At 41.2% G+C, this 17,696-nt stretch overlaps 1 protein-coding gene across 1 annotated transcript in view; it reads left to right on the top strand.

Moving 5' to 3' along the window:
• Window positions 1-569: 569 nt before the first annotated feature.
• The window catches only part of LOC124596344 (glucose dehydrogenase [FAD, quinone]-like), a 101,278-nt gene continuing 84,151 nt past the window's right edge, over window positions 570-17,696 (top strand). Inside the window, exon 1 of the mRNA XM_047135450.1 lies at window positions 570-749. Coding sequence (XP_046991406.1) covers window positions 570-749 — 180 coding nt within the window. The remainder of the gene's footprint in view (window positions 750-17,696) is intronic.

The following is a 17,696-nucleotide window of genomic DNA, read 5'->3' as shown; positions in this document are numbered from 1 at the left end:
TGTTAGTGTCCATGATAACTGCAGTAACCGACAATGTGTAGTTTAAGGAGAGATTCTTACTCTTTAGACGAATGCTTTATCAGTACCCTTTGGTGCATCTATTATTAATAACATTATATCACCTGCGTTGTATCCAATGCTCGTCATCGGCAATAACACATTCGGTATAAAGAAAATTCATAAAACAAAAAGTATTTAGGTTTTGTTTGATTAGAGCTGTTTAGAACAGGATATTTATGGTAAGTGTAGTACTAACATGCAGAAACGAAGATTTTCTTCTTTGTTTTTACTTGTTTTAATTTGTAGGGTACTTCTTAGATTAGGAACAGAGGAAACAGTATTAAATCATAGGCTCCTGATTCTTGTGCGAAATATTTATACCGTATGACGATTGTCTTTTTTGTTCCACATTTGCCATAGTACTTACACTGTTAGTTTGTAAATGAAATTTTGAATCTAATGTGATGGAATCCATTCACATCCTTGACACCTTCCGCAGACCGTGTGTCACGTGCATCCAGCAGACCTCACTCAAGCTCGGAAAGACTCAAGGGACTGCGTGGACAGCGATGGGGCTGTTACCTCCGCAGACACTTATGTTGCTATCTGTCGTCGTGTTTTCTGCGAAAGGCGTGGGTGCTTCCAGAAGGCCGCACAGAAACGCTCGCAGTTACGACTTCGTGGTGGTGGGTGCAGGATCCGCTGGGGCCACTCTAGCCAGCAGACTAAGCGAGAACCCTAACTGGACGGTAAGATTCACCACGACATATTCAGGAATCAGTTTTGTGCGTGTGTGTGTGTGAGAGAGAGAGAGAGGAGAAAGAGAGAGTGAGAGAGAGAGAGAAAGGGAGAATATTCTCTATAGATACACCGGACGATGTAAGTTAAAAGACTAGAGCATTTAAAATTTTTTATTTGAATCTATGGAATGTCTAAAACACACAAAGAAATTTTCCTGGCGCTTAGCTATCAGATAGCTAAGTCTTTTACCATTTATTTGGGCCGATCGTGCCCTAATATCAATGATTTGGCGCGAGCTTTTAAAAAACTAAATGGGCTGTTACTTGGAATGGGTTGTTAGTATGACACCTCTACATCTACATCTACATCTACATGGATACTCTGCAAATCACATATAAGTGCCTGGAAGAGGGTTCATCGAGCCACCTTCAAAAAAATGGTTCAAATGGCTCTGAGCACTATGGGACTCAACTGCTGAGGTCATAAGTCCCCTAGAACTTAGAACTACTTAAACCTAACTAACCTAAGGACAACACACACATCCATGCCCGAGGCAGGATTCGAACCTGCGACCGTAGCGGTCGCGCGGTTCCAGACTGTAGCACCTAGAACCGCTCGGCCAACAGCGGGCGGCGAACCACCTTCACAATTCTCTATTATTCCACTCTCGTACAGCGCGCGGAAAGAATGGACACCTATACGTTTCCTTACAAGCTCTGATTTCCCTTATTTTATCTTTTTGATCGTTCCTCCCTATGTATGTCGGTGTCAACAAAGTATTTTCGCATTCGGCGGGGAAAGTTGGTGATTGGAATGTCATGAGAAGATTCAGTCGCAACGCAAAACTCCTTTCTTTTAATGATGTCCATCCCAAATCCTGTATCATTTCTATGACATTCTCTCCCATACTTCGCTATAATACAAAACGTGCTGCCTTTCTTTGAACTTTTTCGATGTACTCAGTCCGTTCTATCTTTTAAGGATCCCACAACGCGCAACAGTATTCTAAAAGAGGACGGACAAGCGTAGTGTAGGCAGTCTCCTTAGTAGACCTGTTACATTTCTTAAGTGTCCTACCAATAAAACGCAGTCTTTGGTTAGCCTGCCCCACAACATTTTCTAAGTGTTCTTGCTAGTTTAAGTTGTTCGTAATTGTAATACACAGGTATTTAGTTGAATTTACGGCTTTTAGATTAGACTGATTTAGCGTGTAACCGAAATTTAACGCGCTCCTTTTAGCACTCATGTGGATGACCTCACACTTTTCGTTATTTAATGTCAACTGACACTTTTCGCACCATTCCGATGTTTCTTCTGAATCGTTTTGCAGTTTTTTTTATCTTCTGATGACTTTATTAGTCGATAAACGACAGCGTCATCTGCAAACAGCCGAAGACGGCTGCTCAAATTATCTCCCAAATCGTTTATATAGATAAGGAACAGCAAAGGGCCTATAACACTACATTGGGGAACACCAGAAATCGCTTCTGTTTTACTCGATGACTTTCCTTCAATTACAACGAACTGTGACCTCTCTGACAGGAAACCACAGATCCAGTCACATAACTGAGACGATATTCCATAAGCACACAATTTCACTACGAGCCGCTTGTGTGGTAGAGTGTCAAAAGCCGTCCGGAAATCCAGGAATACTGAATCGATCTCAAATTCCTTGTCATAGCACTTGGCACTTCATGTGAATAAAGAGCTAGTTGTGTTTCACAGGATTGATGTTTTCTAAACCCATGTTAACTGTGTGTCAATGTGTCAATAGACCGTTTTCTTCGAGGAAATTCATTACGTGCGAACACAATATTTGGTCTAAAATCCTGCTGCATATCGACGTTAACGATATGGGCCTGTAATTTAGTGGATTACTCCTACTACCTTTCTTGAATATTGGTGTGACCTGTGCAACTTCCAGTCTTTGGGTACGGATCTTTCGTCGAGCGAACGGTTGTATATGACGGTTAAGTATGGAACTAATGCATCAGCATACTTCGAAAGGAACCTATCTGGTATACAGCCTGGACCAGAAGACTTGCTTTTATTAAGTGATTTTAGTTGCTTCACTACTCCGCTGATATTTACTTCTGCGTTACTCATGTTGGCAGCTGTTCTCGATTCTAATTCTGGAATATTTACTTCGTCTTCTTTTGATTTCGGAAGGCTGTGTTTAGCAACTCTTTTTTGGCAGCGCTGTCTTCGATAATATCTCCATTGCTATCGCGCAGAGAAGGCATTGGTTGTTTCTTGCCGCTAACATACTTCACATTAGACGAGAATCGCTTTGGATTTTCTGGCAGGTTTCGAGACAAAGTTTCATTGTGGAAACTGTTACAAGCATCTCGCATTGAAGTCCGCGCTAAATTTCGAGCTTCTGTAAAACGTCGCCAATCTTGAGGATTTTGCGTCTGTTTAAATTTGGCATGTTTGTTTCGTTGTTTCTGCAACAGTGTTCTAACCAGTTGTGTGTACCAAGGAGGATCAGCTCTGTCGTTTGTTAATTTATTTTGTATAAATCTCTCAACCTCTGTCACATTTGAAATTCCTTTGTTACTTCCAAGGTATAAACTGCTTCTGCGCTAACAACATCTCCAGCGTAATGAAACTAAAGGCAACTGGGGTGTGTCGTACAACCGATTCACATGTTACTGAGTTTCAATGTAATGTCTTAATTTATCATCGTTGCGCCGAATGAGGCATTGCAACAGATGTACTAAAAGCAGATACTGTTGAAAACAATTAGGATCCCTACTTATTTCACAGTCATTCAACAGCCTATATCACCAGGGAGTAATTTTCTGAAGATAATTACACAAAAGATTTTAGTGCAGGAAAAATATCATATTGCTTATGCTTCCCTTCCAGCAACTCTTCTTTGAAGCAATTAATGCAGAAGCCCTTTCCCTTGAAGACGTTACATCTAAGCTGATTTATATGCAATGCGTTTTAGGCAAACAACGACAGATGACTTTAATGTAGTTTTGTAGAAACTGAAGAAGATTAATTCAGTTTAATGGTTTCACACGAAAAGATGATACAATGTTTGTGCAGTTGACTGCAGCTGACTTACGGGTAAATGTTGGTACAGTTAGCCTGGTTACGTTAATCTTATGTTTCTTTCTGAGAATGAGGAAATGAATACAAAAATAAGCGTGCTGGTGAGTGGGGTGGCGGAAGGGGAGAGGCAGTGGTGTAAATATGCTTGAAATTACCTTCTTAATGTTGTACTCATAATATAGAATCCTTTAATTTTGATTATGAAGTAAATGTTGTGTTATTATTATTACTATTATTGTTATTACGAGGGCAGTTCAATAAGTAATGCAACACATTTTTTTTCTGAAACAGGGGTTGTTTTATTCAGCATTGAAATACACCAGGTTATTCCCCCATCTTTTAGCTACACAACACTATTTTTCAACGTAATCTCCATTCAATGCTACGGCCTTACGCCACCTTGAAATGAGGGCCTGTATGCCTGCACGGTGCCATTCCACTGGTCGATGTCGGAGCCAACGTCGTACTGCATCAATAACTTCTTCATCATCTGCGTAGTGCCTCCGACGGATTGCGTCCTTCATTGGGCCAAACATATGGAAATCCGACGGTGCGAGATCGGGGCTGTAGGGTGCATGAGGAAGAACAGTCCACTGAAGTTTTGTGAGCTCTTCTCGAGTGCGAAGACTTGTGTGAGGTCTTGCGTTGTCATGAAGAAGGAGAAGTTCGTTCAGATTTTTGTGCCTACGAACACGCTGAAGTCGTTTCTTCAATTTCTGAAGAGTAGCACAATACACTTCAGAGTTGATCGTTTGACCATGGGGAAGGACATCGAACAGAATAACCCCTTCAGCATCCCAGAAGACTGTAACCATGACTTTACCGGCTGAGGGTATGGCTTTAAACTTTTTCTTGGTAGGGGAGTGGGTGTGGCGCCACTCCATTGATTGCCGTTTTGTTTCAGGTTCGAAGTGATGAACCCATGTTTCATCGCCTGTAACAATCTTTGACAAGAAATTGTCACCCTCAGCCACATGACGAGCAAGCAATTCGGAACAGATGGTTCTCCTTTGCTCTTTATGGTGTTCGGTTAGATAACGAGGGACCCAGCGGGAACAAACCTTTGAATATCCCAACTGGTGAACAATTGTGACAGCACTACCAACAGAGATGTCAAGATGAGCACTGAGTTGTTTGATGGTGATCCGTCGATCATCTCGAACGAGTGTGTTCGCACGCTCCGCCATTGCAGGAGTCACAGCTGTGCACGGCCGGCCCGCACGCAGGAGATCAGACAGTCTTGCTTGACCTTGCGGCGATGACGACACACGCTTTGCCCAACGACTCACCGTGCTTTTGTCCACTGCCAGATCACCGCAGACATTCTGCAAGCGCCTATGAATATCTGAGATGCCCTGGTTTTCCGCCAAAAGAAACTCGATCACTGCCCGTTGTTTGCAACGCACATCCGTTACAGACGCCATTTTAACAGCTTCGTACAGCGCTGCCACCTGTCGGAAGTCAATGAAACTACACGAGACGAAGCGGGAATGTTTGAAAATATTCCACAAGAAATTTCCGGTTTTTTCAACCAAAATTGGCCGAGAAATAAAATGTGTTGCATTACTTATTGAACTGCCCTCGTATTACCATCCTCTTGGAGTGTGGTGCGTCAAAGCAATAAAGGGAATGGCTTTTGGTTTTATGCCCTAAGCGTTTCACTTTCGTTTATTTACGAAGCAGTGTATCTGGGAATGACAGTTCCAAACTATGCCAAGAACATATAAGGAAATTGTAAGTATGAAACAGCCAATCTGCATTTTCTGGACACCTAACAAAGCATAAACATGAAACATTTAGCATGGAACAAGATACGGAACCCTTCAGAATGGACATTCGAAACAGAAGATTCGTAACTTCACAGGAAAGTTTTCACGTGTATAGAGCCCTTGTAATGAAAGATAACTTAGTAAATGTCCATATTAATACATCAGCTCACTGGGAATGTGAACCTCCAAACCAATAACGAGCCGAGATGCAGAGATAAAACAGTAACTCATTCAGTCTGCCCTACAGTGATATTTCCGTCAGAAAATTCAAAAAAATAATAATTACACGCAATAACACGCACATACACGTATAACAAACAAACTTCATACAGTCACCACTGAGTAAACAAAAGGCAAATCGAAAAAATACAGCAGCAGTTGGCAGCACTAAAACAGTAAACACAAATGACATATGTTTTAAACAAAATTACGCAGCAAAAGTGAAGTGTTTAGTTGAAATGTGCTCTCAAACGCTGAAAATCGGTCATCCTGATGTTTACGCAGATACAATTCCATGGCACATAGGTGATACGATCACAAAAATCCGTAATTTGAAACTAACAATAATTAGACCTTTCCAAGTCTACGCTCCAAAAAGTTATTTCTTACCTAATGATATAAGAATAAAGTAAAACTATAATACAACAACATAGCTGGAAACATTTATGATACATATTTATCATATACGTACAACAAATATGTACCACAGGCCTTTTCGTGAAGAATAGAAAGCGAAACGTATATACAATAAAAACAAACATCCTTCTATTTAGTTGCTGTTAACAACTACATCTCCAAGAATAGTAATAGTACAGAGGCAACCAAGAAATTCTTTATGTAATTTAAGTAAAAAATAATAATTCCAGTAAGTAAGGAATACTCTTAGGTTTAGTACGAGGCTTGTTGAATAAATAGTACCGAGTTTTGTTTTGAAGCCGTTAGTCGATACCGTAAGACTAATTTGAAGACGAGGTACAAATACGGTTACGTACGAAAATCACCCACTGATGACAATGTCAGTGGAGACAAAGCACAAGTTCGAACAATACACAAATTGAGAAGGATTTCGGCTGTATCCTCTTAAGAGAAACCATCACGGTATTCACCCTAATCGATTTAGGAACGTCACAGAAACGTAAGTCCGTAAAGAGCGGCAGAGATCTGAATCCCATTCTTCACGGTGTCTGTCCCTTGTGCTAAACACTGCACCACCTCGCTAGGTGCCTTCAGTAAGACGGCAAGAGGGAAACTATTGTGAGCATCTGTTGCAATTAACAGAATCCAGGTAAATGTGTTCCACTATAAAAGGTTCTTAGTCGTTCAATGAATACTATTCTATGATTTTTCTACCAGACGATATTTATTTTTAAGAATTAGAGTTTGGTTATTTGTATCACTCAACCTTTATTTGACATGTACTATACATTCATACATAGTCTCCTTCAAGTTGTGTGATCTTAAGGCAGCTTTGTGTTAGAGCGTGTGTTCTCTGTCGGTAAAAGCTCAAAGGTAATGCACCCAAGTTGCTTCATCTGCAACGATCCACCACAGAAAGGCATCTCCATTGGTCTCAAACGGTGGCAACATTTTGAATGAAATTACGTTTCTTTGAATATCGTGTTTTTTGTGAGCATGCGTGTAATCTGTCTTGAGCGTACGTTTGATCATCTAAGAGTCTCAGTCATTGCACAGACACTGGAAGGTCATCGACTGCTGTACACCAGTTAGTAGAGTTGTGATGCGCTAGAGTGGAGAGCAGCTGCGAAGGTGGGTCGGGCTTGTTTGCGCAGAAGCATGCAGAAGTGTACCATGTGACTCACAGCCAACCGCGCGCCAGTGACATTCTTGTCTTCGTTCTGTGTAGGTCGTTCTGTGTTCGGAAATTCTGTTTATTTCAGTCACAGTGTTCCATGCTGAGTGCTGACTGCCTTCATAATGTTCATTAGGAGTGATGGTAAGCAATCACGCCAAGTGCTACACAAACAGGCAAGAGGAATAGTGCTCCGTGTCTACCAATACTTTAAGAGAGAATCTTCTGCTGAATCCACCCGACGCAAGGCGTGGGTCGCGCCGTTGCCAAATGTCAGGCGCAGACAGCTGAAGCGTGTGTTGTTGATTTGAAGGCCGTTCAGAGACTATCCAGCGAAGCTAAAACGGCAACGCAAGCCTGCAGCTCAGCTTTCAAATCAGCAGGGAAGCAACACAACCGAAAAAAGAAGTTGGTGAGCTAGACGTTTTGCGGCGCATAGTGTTCAGCATGTATGCTGAAGGCGAGTAGCCAACAGCAGAGAAACTAGTTTCGCGTATGAAAGAAGCTGAAAATTTTAACAGAAGCGAATGGACCATGTTGAGGGCACTGAAAGATATGGGGTTCAGGTATCAGAAAACGAACGATGGTAGGAAATTGTTAATGGAACGAAGCAATATTGTAGCTGCAAGGATTTTTTTTCTGAGAACAATCCAGGTGATCAGAGAAGCTAGCACATCTCGAATTTATTACTTAGATGAAACGTTTGTTAAACAGAACCGTGCAAGGGCTATGTGCTGGAAAACGAGCGATCCTGTTGGTAAGGGTAACAGAATTATAGTGCTTCGTGTCGGATCAGCAGATACTGGCTTTATTCCCCAGGGTAAGCTGATTTTTAAGGCGCCAAAGGCTAAGGATTCTGAAGATTATCACTCTGACATGACGTACAGTGTCTTCGAAAGGTGGTTTACAGAACAATTATTGCAACATATTCCTGCGTCTTCAGTTATAGTCATGGACAATGCGAGCATCCACCCAGTGCAAGTGAACAAAACTCCAAATACGATCTCCAAAAAGGCAGACATCATTGCATGACTTATTCTAACGGAATACCTCATAACAAGTCTCATACCAGAGCAGAATTACTGGAATTGCTGGTTCTTGTCAATCAACACAAACCTGCATACAGAGTTTATGTGGTAGATGAAATTGCAAAGCAGTATGGACACTGTATCGTTAGATTACCCCTATACCATTAACATGACAACCCATTCGAGCTGTGTATGGGCTCAGGTGAAAGCATATATTGCGGTAAAGAACAATACATTCAAAAATGCAGATATTGAGAGATTTCAACATGAGGCAATAGACAGCATCTCAGCATCTGCATGGGCAGCTTGCGTAAGACACACAGAAAAACGGCAAGATGAAGAGTTCAACAGGGAAATTGGTAGGGATACTGTTATGGAATAGAATTGGGGAGAAGAGGAGTTCGTGGCACAACTTGACTAGAAAAAGGGATCGGTTGGTAGGACATGTTCTGAAACATCAAAGGATCACCAATTTAGTATTGGAGAGCAGCGTGGAGGGTAAAAATCTTAGATGAAGACCAAGAGATGAATACACTAAGCAGATTCAGAAGGATGTAGGCTGCAGTAGGTACTGGGAGATGAAGAAGCTTGCGCATAGTAGAGTAGCATGGAGAGCTGCATCAAACCAGTCTCATAACTGAAGACCACAACAACAACAACTGTTATGGAACCATTCGTCATAAATCTTGCCGAGTCAGATTCATCTACGTCGGACAGCGAAGCGATGGCGTGGATTTCTTGCTGTGAAGTATGTAAGTAACAATTACTGCTACTTATGACTTTGTGTGATTGTGCCTGCAGCAGCATAAAAATTTATCAGTAGCTGACGTTTCATCTTTGACCTCGTAACAAGGCCGTTTTCTACATAAAACATATTTCGGTCAAGTAAGTACACATACTATAGCGCCGCAGCAGGTTGCACAATGAACGAAAATTAGCTTTTACTAACACATTAAACGATCTGTTCCTGATATCCTTATGGTCACAAATAACTGAAACTTGAATACGCTTTAAATTTATTGGATGTCTATGGGTTCCTAATGTAAGCAATGCAAAACTTCGTTTGATTAACGAAACAAATCGTTGTCGTTCAAAAGACGGAACATTAAACATTGACAGTATTTAAAGAAAGAATGAAGCTACATCATGATTACTGACAAAATAGCGTGGGTGTCATCTCAAAGTTAAAGTTATTCCGTCTGTGTTTGCTTTACAAATAAACTGGTCTTTTGGAAGGGATCCGCTTTGAGCAAAACAGAGCTGATTCTTTTTGTGCTATCACCCAGATACGTTCTGTTGAAGTTTCAGCATCATCGCTGGGCCTTCATTTGCTTTCTGTTATGCAATAGGAAAAATATTCGTTATTACTTACACATTTATATATAAATTAGAGTTTTTAAGAAAATTCTTCCAATTCAGGAAACAGCATAAAATTTTGCGTGTATACCTTGTTACCACATTGCAGTGGTTTTCCTGGATTTTTAATGTTTTTCTTTACAGCTCTTTTACTTTCAGAGTCTGCCGTCTTCAACAATATAGAACCTACTGTAGAGAGATTATTTATCTCGATATTTTATACGATTGTGAATGCTGTGATTGAGTTCAGCATTAATTAATTCTAAGTCGGAAGTTGCGTGGGCGCGCGTAATGATTCTCTGCCCCTCTCTGAATCTGACAGCGACGATCAAGATTCCACATTTCGGTCTTTCATCTGATTTCTCAGGACTCTGCCGATATTCGTTATTCGTGATACACTATATTACAAAAAATTAAAGCCGTCTCCGTCTTGTACCTAATTCACAATTTTATTTTTCTTTCACCAGCTCATAAAGGAAAAATGAGCCAGCCATACCGCATCGATAACAAGCAAACGTGCGGCTTTTTAAATAATTCCCGAGCATACAAATTATTTTTAATTCAAAAAACCACTTTCACTGCCAGATGGCACAAGGCCCTGTTACTGAAAGAAGAAGCGTAAGAAACATTTTTGCTGTCGCTAGAACTTAAAAAATTTAAAAACGTCCATAATAATTTATGTGGTTTAGTTCGTGTAGTTGAAAGACTGAGGGACAAGTCGATGACTCGAAGATATCATAAGATCGGTGAAACTATCAAAAATCTTCTGGACAGAAGTAGAAATTTTAGCCCCTTGTGTTTAGATTTTCAGATTTCGGTAATTTCATTTACTTCAGATTTTAACTTGTATGAGGCTAATTACTTTAATTTGTCTTTCAAGGTTAGTCTCTGAAGCATTTTATCCAGATAAAACTCGGACGCTGCATTTCCAACGAAAACCTGGTTTATTGTCAGTCTCTATTACCTAGAATATACAAAGTGAATCACTTAACGCTACCATAGATAATGTTACTCATGCGTGAGATAAGTAATTAATCTGCTTCGTATTAAAGTGATTCACATGAGTGATAGTTTCTGTCAAAGTAATTTCACACTTGAATCGTCCCCTTTGAACAATTAAACACGACTGTGCTTTTACTGACACACAATATTTTTTAGCGCAACGCAATCTGACTTTCAAAAATCCCTACAAAAGAATGGCCCTGACTAACATTAACCTATACGTTTCACAAATCACTTACCTCACAAAAATCTTCGTTACTCGAACTACTGCAGTACAGCGAGCGCCACTACTGCCAGCTAAATAAAAGATTCAAACTACGGACGGCACTAACTACTGATAGGCATAGTTAGCAAATGAAAGATTTTAATAGAGAACAAACAATGTATTTACATTAGTCATCAAAAGTCATAATATACACTCCTGGAAATGAAAAAAAGAACACATTGACACCGGTGTGTCAGATCCACCATACTTGCTCCGGACACTGCGAGAGGGCTGTACAAGCAATGATCACACGCACGGCACAGCGGACACACCAGGAACCGCGGTGTTGGCCGTCGAATAACGCTAGCTGCGCAGCATTTGTGCACCGCCGCCGTCAGTGTCAGCCAGTTTGCCGTGGCATACGGAGCTCCATCGCAGTCTTTAACACCGGTAGCATGCCGCGACAGCGTGGACGTGAACCGTATGTGCAGTTGACGGACTTTGAGCGAGGGCGTATAGTGGGCATGCGGGAGGCCGGGTGGACGTACCGCCGAATTGCTCAACACGTGGGGCGTGAGGTCTCCACAGTACATCGATGTTGTCGCCAGTGGTCGGCGGAAGGTGCACGTGCCCGTCGACCTGGGACCGGACCGCAGCGACGCACGGATGCACGCCAAGACCGTAGGATCCTACGCAGTGCCGTAGGGGACCGCACCGCCACTTCCCAGCAAATTAGGGACACTGTTGCTCCTGGGGTATCGGCGAGGACCATTCGCAACCGTCTCCATGAAGCTGGGCTACGGTCCCGCACACCGTTAGGCCGTCTTCCGCTCACGCCCCAACATCGTGCAGCCCGCCTCCAGTGGTGTCGCGACAGGCGTGAATGGAGGGACGAATGGAGACGTGTCGTCTTCAGCGATGAGAGTCGCTTCTGCCTTGGTGCCAATGATGGTCGTATGCGTGTTTGGCACCGTGCAGGTGAGCGCCACAATCAGGACTGCATACGACCGAGGCACACAGGGCCAACACCCGGCATCATGGTGTGGGGAGCGATCTCCTACACTGGCCGTACACCACTGGTGATCGTCGAGGGGACACTGAATAGGGCACGGTACATCCAAACCGTCATCGAACCCATCGTTCTACCATTCCTAGACCGGCAAGGGAACTTGCTGTTCCAACAGGACAATGCACGTCCGCATGTATCCCGTGCCACCCAACGTGCTCTAGAAGGTGTAAGTCAACTACCGTGGCCAGCAAGATCTCCGGATCTGTCCCCCATTGAGCATGTTTGGGACTCGATGAAGCGTCGTCTCACGCGGTCTGCACGTCCAGCACGAACGCTGGTCCAACTGAGGCGCCAGGTGGAAATGGCATGGCAAGCCGTACCACAGGACTACATCCAGCATCTCTACGATCGTCTCCATGGGAGAATAGCAGCCTGCATTGCTGCGAAAGGTGGATATAAACAGTACTAGTGCCGACATTGTGCATGCTCTGTTGCCTGTGTCTATGTGCCTGTGGTTCTGTCAGTGTGATCATGTGATGTATCTGACCCCAGGAATGTGTCAATAAAGTTTGCCCTTCCTGGGACAATGAATTCACGGTGTTCTTATTTCAATTTCCAGGAGTGTATATAGGAGTTCATAACATCCGTTCTTATAAATATCAAAACTCCGCCATTTCTCTACCCACATCCACCACTGCTGGCGGCTCACCTCCAACTGCGCAACGCTACGCGCTGTTCGGAACCAGCTGCCGCTGCCCAACACTACAATGGCAGACAACAATGCAAACTAGCCACAGACTGCACACAGCACAGCCAGTGATTTTCATACAGAGCGCTACGTAACGTTGCCAGTAAGAAAACATAAACAGCCTACTTACATAGCCCCCATGCTCCCCACAAAAAAATTTACAAATTGTTTTTGGTAGTGGCCAATAATGATTTGATAAAATTTTTCATAATTACAATAACAAAGAAATCAAATGCACACACTTATTGATACATTGTTGGTCAAAAGCTAAAATTTTCTCACAGTCATAAAGACAGTCCTGATCATTCATCACAGTAAAATTGCAGTGTTTTTCTCAAAGTCTGCGCAGTAAAAGAATATGCACCCGGAAGTACTGGATTTCCATGCAGTCTTGAAGAAGTAGTGTTGTCCTTCCAACGGAAAGACAGTGCTGACTCTCGACATGCAGACAGGTAATGGGCCACAACAGAGCAAACCCACCAGAGTCAATCTAAGTTTTGAAGAATATTGGTAGGTAGTTCATCACAGAGTAGACCCACAGTAGTCCTGGTAGAGATTACGGTTTTGGTGAGTCATCAAAGGTGCAGACCCACTGTAGTCCTTGTAGAGACGGTCAGCAGCCATCTGTTGCGACTGTGCAGGTGCACAATCACCATCGAAGAGTCTTGCAGAGAATATAGCAAGTCCATAAACCACCACTTGTACACTCACGAACTTTTTGGAATTGTCCTTAAACCAGCAATGCTGTTATCCAATCCCTTGCTGAATTATTAACACACTAACAGTCCCTACTTCTCACATATTGTCCATATACTATGACCAACAGAAACGTGTGCAGTGAAATGTAACTTACAAGTTAATAATATGATGAACTGGTGTCAATTACAATTTTATTACATAAGAATACAATAACAACGGTACAAAACACATCATTAAAAACATAATAGTACAGATAACATTTGTAGTAAAACAGGCTTTACAAAAGAATAGAAATAGACATATAAATCACACGACTGTGCTTTTACTGACACACAATATTTTTTAGCGCAACGCAATCTGACTTTCAAAAATCCTTACAAAAGAATGGCCCTGACTAACATTAACCTATACGTTTCACAAATCACTTACCTCACAAAAATCTTCGTTACTCGAACTACTGCAGTACAGCGAGCGCCAATACTGCCAGCTAAATAAAAGATTCAAACTACGGAAGGCACTAACTACTGATAGGTATAGTTAGTTAGCGCAACGCAATCTGACTTTCAAAAATCCCTACAAAAGAATGGCCCTGACTAACATTAACCTATACGTTTCTCAAATCACTTACCTCACAAAAATCTTCGTCACTCGAACTACTGCAGTACAGCGAGCGCCACTACTGCCAGCTAAATAAAAGATTCAAACTACGGAAGGCACTAACTACTGACAGGCATAGTTAGCAAATGAAAGATTTTAATAGAGAACAAACAATGTATTTACCTTAGTCATCAAAAGTCATAATATATATAGGAGTTCATAACATCCATTCTTCCAAATATCAAAACTCCGCCATTTCTCTCCCCACATCCACCACTGCTGGCGGCTCACCTCCAACTGCGCAACGCTACGCGCTGTTCGCATCCAGCTGCCGCTGCCCAACACTACAATGGCAGACAACAATGCAAACTAGCCACAGTTTGCACACAGCACAGCCAGTGATTTACAAACAGAGCGCTACGTAACGTTGCCAATAAGAAAACATAAACAGCCTACTTACACACTTTAGTAACTCGGTTAATGTCACCATCTTGGTGTTGTTTTAAAAATGAAGGCTGAAAAGTTGTTAAGGTTCTACTGTGACACTGCCGGGAGCTTGACGTCCTCAACTAAGTCCACAGTAATTAAAACTCAACTTAACATTTTACTTCACAACTGGGATATTTGTCCATAAACAGGAAAATTACCATGCGAGTAAACCGACAGTAGTTTTAAGGAGAACTGCATTTTCAAAACGCATTTGTAACTTTAAATGTGTGAGTGCGTAAGAAATTAAATACTAAGACCTGTGAATTGCAGTAGCTAGTCAGTTATCTAATGACGACTTAACTGTCGATAATCTGTCAGTTGTAAGCAAATATTAACGGAAAAAAGTTGACTTGCTTTTAATCTTTGAATACGAAATTTTTCTGTCAAAGATTGAAGACTTTCTTCAAAAATTTCATAATTTTTCAGGAAGTAAAATTAATTTTTGTTTTCTGTTGGTACTATTTATTTACGCATTTGATTAGAAATGATTAAGTGAAACAGTATGTATTATAAAACAGCAAAGTGCATTTAGCGTGTCTTACAATATTTAGAAAGTTTTCTCAATTTTTCGGCAGCGTTGCGTGTAAGGACGTTGCTGTCCAGTAAAAGTACATCGTGAAATAACGTTGTATACGAAAAATTGTTGTCTTTTGTTACGATGGGGAAAATAATGGAAAATATTAACAGAATACATTATCTGCCATACTGAAATAATACAATGTATTTATTTAATTCACTTACAAACTAAAAAAACTGATTCTATATACGACAAAAAACCACAACAATGAAAAAGATAAAAGAGGAGAAAAATAAATTAAACTGTTTTGTCACAAGGTCAGTTCACACAAAAATCCCTGCGTTGTACATTAACGTATTTTACTCATTCATATCCAACAAGGCCGTCACTATCTCGGCCCATAGAGGAAGCAGCTCTTTAGACAACAAAGGGCGCATCTACCACAAGAGCACTAATAATTTTCCCACGGTAGAATTCACTTAGCTTCAACATAATGCACTCACAATTTCACCAAATACTGTTCTCAGGACGTCTGACATTTGTAACCTACTGGGGAGATTGCACAGGCATTGCGCATATATAGGGATGTTAACTTGAGGTTGATTTTCTCTTTTGCATTAAGCAGAGAGTGACATGCGCAGGGCTGTATGACATTATGAGTTAGACGCAGATACAATGTATCTGGAGCATCTACACTGATATTCAACGATGTAACTAGTCAAGTTTGGGCCAGACTTCATAATTACTTCAAGAACATTGACAGCAAAAAAATCATTCTGGCTCATTTCCGTTGTACTGAAAGATGTACTTAAACAAGCTTCAGATATTAGATACTTCCATTGATGGACACTCGTATCATCCATTACCCTGCTTTTTTCTTGGTTAATGAAAAACTATGGCCCCAAGACAGAAAACTATGGTCCCGAAGTAACAAACGTCTTGTCTGCTGCGCTAAAATATCCGGGCAAAACAAAGTAGTTGTACAAAAACATTATTGTCCAGTTTTTTTCCAAATCAATGACCAGACCAAGCAAATTATTCTAGTGCATAGTTTTTACGTCATAATGATACACAGCGTTCCTATACGTACCCCTTTTGGTGCACTTTTTTAATGAACGTCTTTACCAGCTGTAGAAATACAAGACTGCATACGGTTTCTCCTACATTTCTTGACTTTTTGTTTGCAATTTGATGGATCTATTTCCTTTTCTACGCTTTTGATTTTGGAGTCACATCCGCCATTTTATTAATAGAAAATGTTCATACAGTATGGTCAACTTTAGAACTACAAATAGGTCAAATTATAAACAGAAATAAAGACATCTGTTGCTATGGTAGGATGTCTTATGTAATGAACCACTTTGTTTCAGTAAGAACACAACTTCAAAAATGTAGAATAGAACCTTTCTTGTGGGACGTCTTCAAATAATCTAGAAAATCTATGAGCTTTCCATATTTTCTCAAAATGTAGCTGTACATCATGGCACTGTAGAAGCGGTATTACGAATGTCTGGCACTGATCAGAAGAACACAGAATTTGAAAGATTTCGGCACTGAAGCCGACTAACCCAGACGGAAAACAAATGCTCAGTATGCAGCGAAATCGTGAACAGCCTCTGCAAGGATACCTGTGGAGTTCATTGGTAAACAGATGGAGGCCTAAACGGACATGAATCCTGGCTCATATACCGTACTTGGCATGCCCAATACGGCGGGGAGTGTTTTAAGACTGCATTAGAACGGGGGCCACTAATAGGTTTCAAGTAAAGGGACCATGAAAGGAAAACTACTATAGATTTGTCAACTGTAAGTTTTAACATAATTTCAAATAAGACTTTTAACTGGGACAGCGTCTATAACATTAGCTGGGCATTATCACATACCAACTATATTCAGCACAAATGAAGTATTTATTAACTGAAGTCTCATGTATAATGCATGATTAAATTCGCACGAAACCAACTGCGACATTGTCCGATATGTTTCAAAGAGGAGGCGTTTAAGAGATATTTTTGCGAAGACATAGCAGCTATGTTAGATAATACGATAACTGAGTTGTTTGTACAGGCACCTCGTCCAGAATACTAAGCAATGTGTACCAGCAACTGGGTGCAATTAAGAAGATGGTAATGACGCTTATTTGAGCTTCCATGGTAAAACAATGCATGCTGTTGCGGTAAGCAGAAATGTCAAGATTTAGAAAGGTTCTAATGCTGTGAAAAACACTGTTCGGATGAAGTGACTATATATCGTCCATTGAATAATGTTCCTCGGTATGCTCGTCGCATCAGATTTGTTTGTACGCACTACTTTTCAACGCCTTCCCCTCTCTTCATAGCCAGGAGGTTACTATCGTACTTACACGCTATGGTGTACTGTCCTGTTTAGTTAGCGAAAAATCTAGAAATAACCGAACATCCATAGACCTGTGCTATCAGAGATTATGTCGAAGTCCGTGATGAAATGAGCGTCGAACTCCTGTTTCCATGCGCCACTGAGGATACACATGCTGTCCCAGTTAAAGTTGTGGTTACACATCCTGATCCAAAGGGTCCTTCGATTACGACATCCCAGTTGTTAGATGTGTAGAATAAGATTTTCGTTTCATCACATTTAATTCGATATTTGTTTGTGAAGCTGCTTTCGGTAACAGCATTTTTGTC

The sequence above is a fragment of the Schistocerca americana genome, chromosome 1 (genome assembly GCF_021461395.2).
Source record: "Schistocerca americana isolate TAMUIC-IGC-003095 chromosome 1, iqSchAmer2.1, whole genome shotgun sequence".
In the NCBI taxonomy this organism is placed as follows: domain Eukaryota; kingdom Metazoa; phylum Arthropoda; class Insecta; order Orthoptera; family Acrididae; genus Schistocerca; species Schistocerca americana.
The sequence above is the reverse complement of the archived record's forward strand: the minus strand, read 5'-3'. Positions and strand labels throughout refer to the sequence as shown.